Genomic DNA, 15,232 nt, shown 5'->3' with positions numbered 1-15,232 from the left:
ACATGCATGCATACATCAGAGAAAGCAATGGCACCCCACTCCAGTACTCTTGCCTGGAAAATCCCATGGATGGAGGAGCCTGGTAGGCTGCAGTCCATGAGGTCGCTAAGAGTCACAACATGACTGAGCGACTTCACTTTCACTTTTCACTTTCCTGCATTGGAGAAGGAAATGGCAACCCACTCCAGTGTTCTTGCTTGGAGAATCCCAGGGATGGGGGAGCCTGGTGGGCTGCCGTCTATGGGGTCACGCAGAGTCGGACACGACTGAAGCGACTTAGCAGCATGCATACATACTAAGTTGTTTCAGTCATGTCTGACTCTTTGCGACCTCGTGGATTGTAGCCCACCAGGTTCCTCTGTCCATGGGAACCCATGTCTTTTACATCTCCTGCATTGGTAGGTGGGTTCTTTACCACTAGCACCACCTGAAAGTCAAAGTTGCTCAGTCATGTCCGACTCTTTGCAACCTCATGGACTATACAGTCCATGGAATTCTCCAGGCCAGAATACTGGAGTAGGTAGCCTTTCCCTCCTCCAGGGCATCTTTATAAATAAAAAACTGAGGCTTAAGAGAAGTGAACTTCCTAGAGCATACTAAATGGCTGAATGGAATTCAAATCCAGACACTCTGACTCTAGAGTTTAGCCCTCAACTACTGTACCAAATCCCTTTATGATTAAAGAATGATCTTGGAACAGGATTATAATACCATGTGGTTTTGTTCCTTCAAACTTTCAGAGAAAGATAACTTCCCAGGCTGAGTCATAATCTTAAAACACAAAGGCAGAAAACTACCTAGTTCATCTTATGAAGCTGACACAATCAGAAAAAAAAAATCTAACAGTATGGCATTAAAAAATTAACTCTATGAACAGAGATGAAAATATTCCCAAATAAAATTCTAACAAGTCTAATTCAGTAGAGTAGTAAAATAATAATCCACTTTCAGTAATTAGGTTTTATTACTGAAATTAGGTTTTATTTAGGATTCAGTAATTAGGTTTTATTTAGGAGATAAAAATGGTTTTAACACAATATCTATCAATGGGCCACACATCCATGGGCCTAATGGGAAAAACTATATTACACAATTTTAATAGATGTTGAAAATAAATTTTAGAAAATCTACTACTTATCCTTGAATAAAAATTTAAGATAAACTAGTTACAGAATGATATATCTTGAACAAAAAGTACACATCAAATATAAAAATGAAAGACTATAGGACAAAGATAGTCCTATTAGAGTCCAGATCAAGTGTAAGATATTATTTAATACTCCTGGTATTTACCATGGTTCTGGAAGGCTTACCACATGTAGTGAAGTGTGAACTGTTATTTGCAAATTATGATTATCTAATTAGAAAACCCAATAAAATCTAGTGAAAAACTCTGAGTAGTAAGAGTTTTTAGTAAGAGGGATACCTATGAAATAAATGTACAAAAATTCCCAAACAATAGGTTTCCTATACATCAATAAGAAAATTTTTAAAAGCTGCCATTCTCAATGGCAATAAGAAAGATAATTTCTATGAAAACATCACTGAGGAATTTAAAAGGAAGACTTGAATTAGTGGAGAGACATGTTACACCATATTCTTGAGGAAAGATTAATAAAGAGATATCAGTTCTTCCTAAAATGTTGTCAAATTCTCACCAGATATTTGCTATTTAATTGTTTAGAGTGGAAATTAAGTAAACAATTCTAGTTTGCCTTGAAGAATAGACATAACAGCTAAAAATTTTTAAAAGCAAATAATAAAGGATAACTAATCCTATTATATTTTTTTGAAATATGGGAACATGGTAGTATTTAGAGCAGTGTGAGAGCTATACAGGAGTATGTCTCATACATAGATGCACACATACACACACACTTCACATATGATAAAGAAGGCATTCTATATTGATTTTAACAAATGGAAGTACATGCAATAAATGATGCCAGAAAATTGGCCAGGATTAAGGAACAGGATTAAGTACCCATTGACAATATATACCATACACCATTGATGGAACATGTTGTCAGAATAAAAAGGCAAGCTATAAAACAAAATGAAGAAAATAAAGGCATATACTTAACTAACTAACATTATAACCTTAAAAGAATGGATAAAAAAGGAAATAAATAGAGTTAAACATGTAACAAAAAAATCAAAACTTATTTCTGTAATATTTTTGTTATTTAGAAAAATCCTATGAAAATATTTGCAGTAAATACAAGAAACACAGGGTTTGCACAGTTAATGTTTACACAGTCATAAAAACAGTAAGAACTACAACAAGACTTTGACAGATAAATTTTCAAAGAATAAAAAATTCACATTTGATGAAATTAAAATTATTACTGAATTTATATGCTTTTATTAGAAATCAGAGAAATAGAAATCTAACAAATGCTTTTACTAGAAATCAGAAAATATGATATCACTTAAACTAACAAATTAGCAAGCATCTTTAAAGATAATGCTCCTTAGAGCACTTTAGTAGAGGCAATGTAGTAAAGAAGCTAAGAATACTGCCTCTACAGACTCAGATTTAAAAACCAACTCTGCATGTATACCCTGAATGACTTCTGGCAAGTTATGTGACTCTCTGTCTCTGCATTTCTAAGATAGGAGAGGAGTGCAGACTGTTTCACATTTTTTGTGCAGATCAAATGAAATGATACATGTGATGCATTAGTAGAATGTATGACACATTAGCTGCTCAATAAATGTTGGAAATTATTAATATACTGGTATAAGTTATGACCAACCTAGATAGCATATTCAAGAGCAGAGACATTACTTTGCCAACAAAGGTTCGTCTAGTCCAGGCTATGGTTTTTCCTGTGGTCATGTATGGATGTGAGAGTTGGACTGTGAAGAAAGCTGAGTGCCGAAGAATCGATGCTTTTGAACTGTGGTGTTGGAGAAGGCTCCCGAGAGTCCCTTGGACTGCAAGGAGATCCAACCAGTCCATTCTGAAGGAGATCAGCCCTGGGATTTCTTTGGAAGAAATAATGCTAAGGCTGAAACTCCAGTACTTTGGCCACCTCATGCGAAGAGTTGACTCATTGGGAAAGACTCTGATGCTGGGAGGGATTGGGGGCAAGAGGAGAAGGGGACGACAGGATGAGATGGCTGGATGGCATCACTGACTCGATGGACGTGAGCCTGGGTGAACTCCGGGAGTTGGTAATGGACAGGGAGGCCTGGCGTGCTGTGATTAATGGGGTCGCAAAGAGTCGGACACGACTGAGCGACTGATCTGATCTGATCTGATGAACAGAAGAGTAATCACAACACAATGCTGACAAAAAAACAAACTCATAAACCTTCCTGGAAAGCAATTTGTTAACCAGAGTTTTGTAACTACTTATATCTTTTGATCTGGCTACCTAAATCTATCCTAAGGAGGTAACCTGAAATATATAGCAAAGATTATACACAAAGATGTTAACTGCAGCTATTTAAGATTATGCAAAACTGAAAACAATGGAAACATCCAGCATTGTTTAGGTAAATGATGGCATATATATCAAGAAATATTGTGCAACCATCAAAATGGTTATCAAGTATATCCTTTAATGGCATAAGAAACTATTGATACTTATATAATACTAAATGAGAAAAGTAGATACAATAGTATATACTCTTATCTATGTCAAGAAGACAGTGTATAGAAAAGTCCTAGAAGAAAAAGGCTGAAATATTCATTGTGATTCCCTAGATCAGGATTCAAATATGGTTTGAGATTCATTTAGTAGGTCATGAAATCACTTCAGTGGATCCTGATTCTTAGTTGTGATAATGAAATAGAATAGGATAGAATACAGAAAATAGATTGACTATACTAGACTAAAGCAGACTAGAATAGAAAGCAATATAAGCTCTAAGGGTAAGTATTACCCGAAATTTTTGTTTCAATTCAGTATTATGTTTATATCTATGTGCTAAATGGTTCTTTAAATGTGTTTCTTACTATGGGGCATAAGTTAAAAGTTTAAAAGCTACCAGACTAAATAAGGGAGAAGGCAATGGCACCCCACTCCAGTACTCTTGCCTGGAGAATCCCAGGGATGAGGGAGTCTGGTGGGCTGCCATTCTTGGGGTCCCACAGAGTCAGACATGACTGAAGTGACTTAGCAGCAGCAGCAGCAGCCTAAATATAAGCAGGATGTAGGTTGATATTTTTCTTTATGTTGTTTACTCTTTTATAAATTCCAAATTTTCTATAATAACCGAGCATTATTTTGATATTTTCTTTGTAATAATTACATGTTTCAGTGCCCTTTGCCATCAAAGTCAATCTTGAGCAAAGTTCCATTGCATCAGTTATATCACTTAATGTCATCTAGCATGTACTTTTGGAATTCAATTTTAAACCCTTAATAATTTTTGCTTTCTGTGCAAAAGGTGGTTTGTATCCAGCAAATAAGGAAGACAGAAGCAATGGACAGTAATATCATGATACAGGATCAGATCAGATCAGTCGCTCAGTCCTGTCCGACTCTTTGCGACCCCATGAGTCGCAGCATGCCAGGCCTCCCTGTCCATCACCAACTCCCGGAGTTCACCCAGGCTCACGTCCATCGAGTCAGTGATGCCATCCAGCCATCTCATCCTCTGTCGTCCCCTTCTCCTTCTGCCCCCAATCCCTCCGAGCATCAGAGTCTTTTCCAATGAGTCAACTTTTCACATGAGGTGTCCAAAGTACTGGAGTTTCAGCTTTCGCATCATTCCTTCCAAAGAAATCCCAGGGCTGATCTCCTTCAGAATGGACTGGTTGGATCTCCTTGCAGTCCAAGGGACTCTCAAGAGTCTTCTCCAACACCACAGTTCAAAAGCATCAATTCTTCAGTGCTCAGCCTTCTTCACAGTCCAACTCTCACATCCATACATGACCACAGGAAAAACCATAGCCTGGACTAGACGAACCTTTGTTGGCAAAGTAATGTCTCTGCTTTTGAATATGCTATGTAGGTTGGTCATAACTTTCCTTCCAAGGAGTAAGCGTCTTTTAATTTCATGGCTGCAGTCACCATCTGTAGTGATTTTGGAGCCCAGAAAAACAAAGTCTGACACTGTTACCACTGTTTCCCCATCTATTTCCCATGAAGTGGTGGGACCGGATGCCATGATCTTTGTTTTCTGAATGTTGAGCTTTAAGCCAACTTTTTCACTCTGCACTTTCACTTTCATCAAGAGGCTTTTTAGTTCCTCTTCACTTTCTGCCATAAGGGTGGTGTCATCTGCATATCTGAAGCTATTGATATTTCTCCCAGCAATCTTGATTCCAGCCTGTGTTTCTTCCAGTCCAGCGTTTCTCATGATGTACTCTGCATATAAGTTAAATAAACAGGGTGACAATATATACCCTTGACGAACTCCTTTTCCTATTTGAAACCAGTCTGTTGTTCCATGTCCAGTTCTAACTGTTGCTTCCTGACCTGCATACAAATTTCTCAAGAGGCAGATCAGGTGGTCTGGTATCCCCATCTCTTTCAGAATTTTCCACAGTTTATTGTGATCCACACAGTCAAAGGCTTTAGCATAGTCAATAAAGCAGAAATAGATGTTTCTCTGGAACTCTCTTGCTTTTCCCATGATCCAGCGGATGTTGGCAATTTGATCTCTGGTTCCTCTGCCTTTTCTTAAACCAGCTTGAACATCAGGAAGTTCACGGTTCACATATTGCTGAAGCCTAGCTTGGAGAATTTTGAGCATTACTTTACTAGCGTGTGAGATGAGTGCAATCATGCAGTAGTTTGAGCATTCTTTGGCATTGCCTTTCTCTGGGATTGGAATGAAAACTGACCTCCTCCAGTCCTGTGGCCACTGCTGAGTTTTCCAAATTTGCTGGTATATTGAGTGCAGCAGTTTCACAGCATCATCTTTCAGGATTTGGAATAGCTCAACTGGAATTCCATCACCTCCACTAGCTTTGTTCGTAGTGATGCTTTCTAAGGCTCACTTGACTTCACATTCCAGGATGTCTGGCTCTAGGTCAGTGATCACACCATCGTAATTATCTGGGTCGTGAAGATCTTTTTTGTACAGTTCTTCTGTGTATTCTTGCCATCTCTTCTTAATATCTTCTGCTTCTGTTAGGTCCATACCATTTCTGTCCTTTATCGAGCTCATCTTTGCATGAAATGTTCCTTTGGTATCTCTGATTTTCTTGAAGAGATCCCTAGTCTTTCCCATTCTGTTGTTTTCCTCTATTTCTTTGCATTGATCACTGAAGAAGGCTTTCTTATCTCTTCTTGCTATTCTTTGGAACTCTGCATTCAGATGTTTATATCTTTCCTTTTCACTTCTCTTCTTTTCACAGCTATTTGTAAGGCCTCCCCAGACAGCCATTTTGCTTTTTTGCATTTCTTTTCTATGGGAATGGTCTTGATCCCTGTCTCCTGTACAATGTCACGAACCTCCGTCCATAGTTCATCAGGCACTCTATCTATCAGATCTAGTCCCTTAAATCTATTTCTCACTTCCACTGTATAATCATAAGGGATTTGATTTAGGTCATACCTGAATGGTCTAGTGGTTTAATAATGCCTTCTTGCCTTCTACAGCTTCTTTACATTTAGATCTTTGGGAAAAATGATCACCAATCACCAATTTTGTACTTTTTTCCTCAGAAGACTAAATCTGACAGCTCTAAATTCCAAAATGATAAATAAAGCCTTTATATTAGCTTTTATTTGCAGCTCACTATTGATGGTTTCGGGCTTCCCTGGTGGCTCAGACGGTAAAGAATCCACCTGCAATGTGGGAGATATGGCTTTGATCCCTGAGTGGGGAAGATCTCCTGGAGGAGGGCATGGCAGCCCATGCCAGTATTCTTGCCTGGAAAATTCCATGGACAGAGGAGCCTGGTGGGTTACAGTCCATGGGGTCGCAAAGAGTTGGACACAACTGAGTGACTAAGCACACTGAAGGTTTTACATGGTTATAAAATAAGTGCTATGGAATCTGATGCTACTATGAAAAACTAGGGCCCCTACACAAAGGCTGGGGAAGCTATGCTGTTGTTCTTCTTGTGACAGCTTTCATAGACAAAATTCATAGATGGTATAATTCACCCATTTAAAGTATACACTCTGTAGTTTTCAGTATATTCACAGGGTTGTGCAACCATCACCCTCAGTCAATCTTAGAACATTTTCACCACCGTAGAAATAAACCCCATATGCTTCAGCCATCACTGCCTATCCTTCTAGTTTTCTTAGTCTCTGGTAAACAGTAATTTATTTTCTATCTTTATAGATTTGCCTATTTGGATGTTTCATATCAATGGACTCATAAAATAGGCCATTGTTCTTAACCCAATAATTTATGAGAGACTATGGTATTTCATAGAGCTACACACTGTACTGATTAAAAGAACAAACAAACTTACATTTGGTGGTATTCGCAGCCTCCGACCGACCAATAATGGGTGAAAGTTACTGTATGTCAGCTCTCTGTTATCCATCCATTTCTTTATCTTTTCATAAGCAGTCCAGCGCAAACCAATCCATAAAGAAGCTTCCATATCCGGAAACAGGGATGTAATAAAATCTGTCAGAAAGATACATATTTTTTTTTTTTAAGAAGAATTTGACTTACTGAAATTAAAGGTATACTAAAAATGTCAATGAATACTTTGAGCTTATCTAACTATCAAGATAATCTTTGATTATCACCTCTATAAAAAGTAATTTAATAAAATTCTTTTTATGTGTTAATTCCCCACATCTTGCCAACAGGAACTTGGCCCCTGGATCAGAATAAAACATGTTTACAGAACATTTCTGCTACCTTGCTCTCTCTGGCTCAACACTGAAGGCAGGGTTCCACCATAGGTGTGACAAATATCACTGGCTTCAGAAAACGTGACAGATTTGGGGTTGATCCTTAGAAAACACTACAAACAAAGAACACACACAACGTATAAAATTTCGGATAAATGAAAGTTCATATAGGAAGTAAATGCCTTATCTTTTAGAGAGCTGTTAATTTTCTGTCTGTAAGGTATGGAAATGTGCAAAGCAGTGTCATAAGAATGCAGACCTATACTCTCAATTTAAGCAGTCTTTGAACTATTTTTTAAAACATTTCCCATTTACTGAGTACTTCCTTGTGCTAAACACTTTGCACAGCATTATCTCATTGAATTCTCACAACAAATGGGGAAATGGAAGCATAGGAACATTAAGAAACTTTACCCATAAGTGAAATAGCCATAGCATGGTCAGCATTTAAACTCTGCTCCATTTGATTTCAAATATGTATTCTTTACCATTGCTGCTGCTAAGTCGCTTCAGTCGTGTCCGACTCTGTGCGACCCTATAGACAGGAGCCCACCAGGCTCCCCAGTCCCTGGGATTCTCAGGCAAGAATACTGGAGTGGGTTGCCATTTCCTTCTCCAATTCTTTACCATTACCTTATATTAAAAAAAAAAAAAACACATATTAAAAGAAATCATTCCATTGTCTCTTGGCAGGATATTTTAATTCAAAGGGGGGGAAAGGGATTAAGAGAGACAAACTATCAAACTAAAATAAATAAGTCACAGGGATGTTATCTATAGCAAAGGGATTATAATCAATTTTATACTAACTTTGTATGGTACATAATCTATAGAAATATCTGATCACTATATTGAACACCTGAAATTAATATACTATTTTCAGTAAACTATACTTCAATAAAACAAACAAAAACTCTACAAATTTATATCAACTATGTAAATTAATCTAGTCCTAGCACCTTGGGGGGGAAAAGATTATTTTAATTTTAAAAAGTCAAAATATATCCCTAATATTTTAAATTTACTACAGACGCTTTCAGTTGCCAGACCCATCTCTTCCTTTTTCTGTTTGATATTATTGTCATGTTACTGTGTAGTAGTATGGCCCAAATTATGTTCCTTGAAACATTCTACAAAAACTTTTTTTTCAGCCTCCTTACAGACAAGAGTGGCCAGAGAGATATAAAGTCATTGGGGGACTTCTAGAAAAGACTCCGCAAACAAACACCCTGAACTTGAGCTTGGAAGCCTCAAGTTAAGGATGGTAGAGCGAAAAAAAAAAAAAAAAAGGATGGTAGAGCAGAAAGACAAAGGGAAGTCTGGTTTTGAAGACCACAGAGCTTTCATACCAACCCCAGCCTGCTTATCTTCAAATTTCTTTTATCTGAGAGAATAAATGTTTTAGCATACTGTAGTAATTTCTCTTTTTAGCAGCCAGTCGCATTTCCTTAGATACATACACCAACATGAATTGTGCATCTCAAGGAGGCAAATATAGAATGTGGCACTTCCCAATCTATTTAATCATAAACCCTACACTGGAGGCAAGATCAATGATTAATATTTTGTTAGCATATGTGTATATTCCCCAAAAGCAGTTTGGGCAATGTTGATTTAATTTGATTGATAAATGCTGCTTGGATGTTTTCCTTAAGGAGGAAAATTTATCAGCCAGAAATTCAGTCAGTTTTCTACATGCCAAAGAGATAGTCCTGACTAGTTAACAGACTATTCATTGAAAGATCAACTTCAGCAATTTAAGTGTTAGCAGCAATGGAACAGGAACATGGTATTCTGAAAGGCCGGCTGCTGCTGCTGCTGCTAAGTCGCTAGGCGTGACTAACTTTAGAGTAACTCCATTTCTGAAAATGTAGAGAATCAGGTGAGATACTGAAATATGCAGAGTCTATCTTAGTGAAGTTACTTGGGATGTCATTCTGCCATGGGCCATATAACCTTCATGAAAGCAATCATCATCTGCACAATGTAGCAATTCCCTTTTTACCTTGTTCTGAAAAGTAATCCAATCCCCAGAGCACTGCACTTTAGCTGCAGAATCTGGACTATATTTTTCTAATGAAGATACATTGTGTTTTTCACAGACAAAGGGCAAGTTGGTACTACAGTCTGCAGGTTTTCGTAAATCTGAGAAGTGAAAAGCAAGATTACTGTGGTGATAATTTTCCATTCAGCACATTTTTAAAAACAATCCAGTAGTAAAGAAAGTCTCTTTAAATCAATATTTCCCAAATGGTTAAAGTATATTCCTTTTATTCCCTAGCTATTTTTCCTATTATTACTCATTTCATAGGTTGTAGCATATCAATATTGCTTATAAAAACGCAAAAACTTGGTGTACTTCCTAGTGGCAGGAAATAGAGAGATGAAGGCTCTTGGGGAGGGGGATAGAGACCTAAACTATACTTTAGAACTGCTGCCTGCTTATCTTTGTGAATTTGTCTATACCCTCATCAGTTAGGAAAGGGTAAGTAACTGCTTTAGCAACTGAAAGTCGCTCAGTCACATCTGACTCTTTGTGATGCCATGGACTATACAGTCCATGGAATTCTCCAGGGTAGAATACTGGAATGGGTAGCCTGTCCCTTCACCAGGGGATCTTCCCAACCCTGAGATCGAACCCAGGTCTCCCTCATTGCAGGCAGATTCTTTTACCAGCTGAGCCACAAGGGAAGCCCATGAATACTGGAGTGGGTATACTATCCCTTCTCCGGCATTTTTTCCCGATCCAGGAATCAAACTGGGGTCTCCTGCATTGCAGGCAGATTCTTTACCAACTGAGATATGAGGGAAGCTCAACTGCTTTAGGATAAAGGAAGTCAAAATATTCTCAGTGAAAAGTACCTTTACTTGCATTTGGAACTTGAGCTATTGTCATTAGCAATAAATCAGAACAAGATGAAGCTACCACATGTATAATCAAAAAGAAAACAAGATTAAGGTAGTAATTGAAGCTGAAGTTCATATATTACACAATCAACATTAAAGGATTTAGAATTAACCTTACCATTAAACCAAGTCTTGGCAGACAGGTAAAAGCATTCCTCTCCAAACATTATAGGAAAGTGATGCCATGGGTCTCGTGAACTGAAAGAAGATGAGAGATGTGACAGCTTGCAATGTAGTTACATGTTCCATCTTGGGCTTTACTGTAAGCAATTTTAATTCTAAATTTAATGTTAGGCCATTATTTTATACTACTTTTTTCTTGATGCTCATTTGCAAAAGGATTTGGTTTCTCAGTCTCAGTAGTTTAAGGACTAATGTTCAAAACTAATTATAAATAACTGCTCCATATAGTATTAAATAAAAGGGGATTTGGGACAGATTCTTTTACATGATAACTTTACAAAGGCAGCATCAAAGATGTCACATACTATATAAAACGATGTGATTTCAGCTGTTCAGTAGTTCTCACCCACCATTTCTGCTCATCACTAGATATCTGAAAAAAACAATGCAAAAACAAAACAACCAAGTGAACACCTACCCTTACATGTGCTAACTTTTCTAGGAGAGTTTTGATTTAAATACCCTGGCTTATCAAAATCACAAACCGCTAAAATTTCTGAATATTCATTACTTTGTTTACTAAATTACATAAACTGGGTCCTTTCACTGAAGGAAGTAATTTAGAAATTATTCACATGCCCTATTTTGTATACAGAAAACATGGTCACTGTGATTGTGGACATACATTAATGGAACATATAATATTCTACTGCTACCAATTATAAATTTTAAAATATACAAATTACTTTTCCTCTAAAAAACTATTTTGCAGAGTTAGTTATGCTTAGAAACAGAATTTCAAGTTAACTGCTGCTGCTGCTGCTAAGTCGCTTCAGTCATGTCCGACTCTGTGCGACCCCATAGATGACAGCCCACCAGGCTCCCCTGTCCCTGAGATTCTCCAGGCAAGAACGCTGCTACAAAGTTATAATAACTTTTGATGCTCATCTTATCAGTTGACATTTATAATTAATCTTGAATATTTTAAAACATTATACAGTTCTATTTAAAATTTTTCTAACATGCAGTGATGAACTTACAGGTTGTTAGGCAAATTTCACCTGAGAGGAACATTCAACTTTTGTACATGTTAAAAATTTTTAACAGAATAAATACAGTTTCTCAGGCGGCTTAGTGGTAAAGCGCCTGCCTGCCAATGCAGGAGCCACAGGTTCTGGGCCCAGGTTCAATCCTTGGGCACAGAAGACCCCCTGGAGGAGGCAACGGCCACCCACTCCAGTCTTCTTGTCTGAAGAATCCCATGGATGGAGGAAGCCTGGTCCATGGGGTCAGGCTAATGCAGAAACAACTGAGCACACATGCCCAACAGAATAAATATAAAAATTAAAATACATGCTTTTAAATTACATTTGCTATCTTGTTTTTGATGGCTCTTAGTCCTGTAAAAGATGTTAAACTAGCCAGAGAACTGTGATTACTATCACAATACAGAACAGCTTCTTCATAGCTTAAGCGGGGATCAGCAACAAACCAATATTCACTCCCTTCTACTACAACTGGAGGTCCATGAATTCCAGCACGCTCTAAAGAAGAAGAAGAATAGCAGAGTCAGGACTGCATAAACTCAACTGCACCCTCTCAGCATTCGAGAATACTCAAAACTATTTATAAATAGTAATCCATTTAGATTACTGGCTCTCTTTGCCCAGGGCAGTTCTGCCTGGAAGGATTCAAGGATTTCTGAGCCAGTGAGTGGCTCTTGTACGCTTCTGCACTCATGAAGAAGGCTAAATCCAGCCTTAGAGTCTCATCCCACACCAGCCAATCACCTTCTCTCCTTGCAGATACTTCATCGCATTTGAAGACATAATAGAGAAGAAGCTGGCACTTGGACCTGGGCTTAAATAGTTAACTAAATACACCACTGAAAAGGTAAAAGCAACTTTGGATACATTTTAGTTTTATTCACTCACCTGGATTGTACCAGTCTGGTATTTTTAGAGTATGACCTGTATAAGAAAACAAGTGGCTTAAGTTTAGTATTCAATAGACCACAGCATACTTGCAATTTTGCTGAGATTTGTTGATTTCTGGGCAAACCATCTCCTTTCATGTTATGATCACCTCAGTTTGAAATTTTGCGGGGCCTATGCTAAAGCTGTTTTTGTGGCAACTGAAAAGGCAGATTTGTTAAATATTAATACAGTATAACTAGCAGTCCTCTACCTTATATTGTGGAAGTCATAAAAGAAGACTAGATGGATAAAATATAGTTAATAATTAGAAAACACAAATAAGTAAATGAATATATTGTATATATTACATTACATAGGAATATGCAAGATAATCACCACTGTAGGATGAAGTTGCTCAGGAACCACATCTCCATCTAATGCAATTTGAATATATTTAGGTTCGTAGAGTTTATTGTTTCCCAAATTACCCTTTGGAAAAAATGTTCAGTGATCCAGTACTGAAACTTTTGAGGAGAGACAAAACTGGGAGGAAAATAATAAAATTCACCCAGCAAGGATATATGCTAAGTCACTTCAGTCGTGTCTGACTCTGTGCGACCCCAGAGATGGTAGCCCACCAGGTTCCCCCGTCCCTGGGATTCTCCAGGCAACAACACAGGAGTGGGTTGCCATTTCCTTCTCCAATGCATGAAAGTGAAAAGTGAAAGTGAAGTCGCTCAGTCGTGTCTGACTCTTAGCGACCCCATGGATTGCAGCCTAACAGGCTCCTCTGTCCATGTGATTTTCCAAGCAAGAGTACTGGAGTGGGGTGCCATTGCCTTCTCCGAAAGAAACTACAATACAGGGAGTTAAATTTTTTCTATGATACGCTTTTTTGCTAAAAAATACTTTAATAATTCTAAAAGTAATTTTGGAAGGAATGGGGGAGGACAGAAGAGCTGAATTATTATTGCAGGGTCTCTGATTAGTGCTTTTTGTTCAATCCAGTGAGGTAATTAAAGATTTATAAGAATATACATATAAATGAATCACTCTGCTGTACACCTGAAACTAACACAATATTGTACATCAACTATACTTCAAGGAAAAAAAATTGAATTAAAAAACCAAAAGATTTATAATAGAAATCAAGGTGATAAAAATAACATTCAGCCAGGGATCATATCATTCAAGAAAAAGATCAAGAAAACCGCTTGTTTAAGCCAAGGTAATATAATCAAATTATATTCATAATATCCTATTCTTAGTAACAGAAATACTCAGTATAAGTATTACAAAAACAAGTCTTGGCATGTATTCAACACCATCATTTGCCAAGCGTTGTGTTAGGTGCTTCACAATCATGATTCTAAATTCTAAAAACTATTCTTAGGAAGATGGGTAAGGTATTTTGAAAGAAGAAGGAAATGAAGCTTATTGAATGAAGCAAGGATATATGGTACCATACAAAGAATTACGGTCTTTGAAGCTGGGTGAGTCAGTGTCCAAATGCCCTGACTCTTTGCTGCTGGGCTACTTGGGATCAGTTGCTTAACTCTCTGAGCCTCAACTTTCTATTTTATAAAAACAAAACTCTCCCACCTAACTCCCAAAGACAGTGTGAAGATCACGTAAGATCACGCTTACGTAAGCACCCCACACAGGGCCAGACACAGAGCAGTTCCCTCAGGATGCTAGTTGCTCCTCTCTCTTTACATTCTGGTCATAGGTCACACTGGTTTCAAGCCAAAGACATAATTTGATGAATTTTAGAAATGATAGGGTAAAATAGCTGTTCTTCATTTTGCTATGTATCAGGGCCAATGCATAAGAAGACTCTACTCCAAGGACTGCCTACATATCCAGCATCTGTGGTTTTTTCCTCTGACTCAGCCCTCTGTATACTGGATGATTTTCATTAGCAATGCTGCAGATCAGTTAAAAACAGTTTCTTGTTTGTAATCTTGTCTGTTCATTTGTATGTTGGGGGAAAGCTATGTTTAACCTTTACATTTCTTTACATTAGTGAGAAAAGCAAAATAAAAGGTGCCTTTTTACACAAGATTACAAACATGTTTGTGTGTACAAGGTATCAAGAAATACAATTCAACAAAGTTGTGTTTATAGGTCATTTTCCAAAAACTTTTTTGTGAACCTTATTTTTGATATAGTTATCTTGACTTAAAAAAATACTTAAAAAGTACATATATCAATAGTGATTATCATTTTTAAAAATTAGGCTGTTAAATTTTTTCTTTTAGAGAGGAGGGGACTAATTAGAACCAGATGGATGAGATAATAAAAAAGGCAAGTGCTAGAGAAAAGGTTGGGTGATTTGGGCTACTAAAGAGGTAAACTGCTTCAAGGAAATCAGAAAACACATTAATACAGAAGTATCTAGTTGAGCAGGTTTTGGCAGTTGTAATTACCAAGAAAATATCCACCTAGTGAATGAGACACACTGTAACTCAGAAATTTAGGAACTTTCAGATGGTAACAATA

The 15,232-nt window shown here is 37.4% G+C and overlaps 1 protein-coding gene across 1 annotated transcript in view; it reads right to left on the bottom strand.

The window, feature by feature from the left end:
• LY75 (lymphocyte antigen 75) overlaps positions 1–15,232 on the bottom strand; it is a gene marked incomplete at its 3' end in the record, with an annotated part of 90,757 nt that overhangs the window by 27,316 nt on the left and 48,209 nt on the right. The window contains 7 exon segments of the mRNA NM_001001158.1: positions 7,391–7,551; positions 7,792–7,897; positions 9,790–9,929; positions 10,810–10,889; positions 11,180–11,247; positions 12,183–12,358; positions 12,749–12,784. Coding sequence (NP_001001158.1) covers positions 7,391–7,551; positions 7,792–7,897; positions 9,790–9,929; positions 10,810–10,889; positions 11,180–11,247; positions 12,183–12,358; positions 12,749–12,784 — 767 coding nt within the window.

Source organism: Bos taurus, chromosome 2, assembly GCF_002263795.3.
Source record: "Bos taurus isolate L1 Dominette 01449 registration number 42190680 breed Hereford chromosome 2, ARS-UCD2.0, whole genome shotgun sequence".
NCBI lineage: Eukaryota > Metazoa > Chordata > Mammalia > Artiodactyla > Bovidae > Bos > Bos taurus.
Note: the sequence above shows the minus strand (reverse complement) of the source record. Positions and strands in the feature narration are given on the sequence as shown.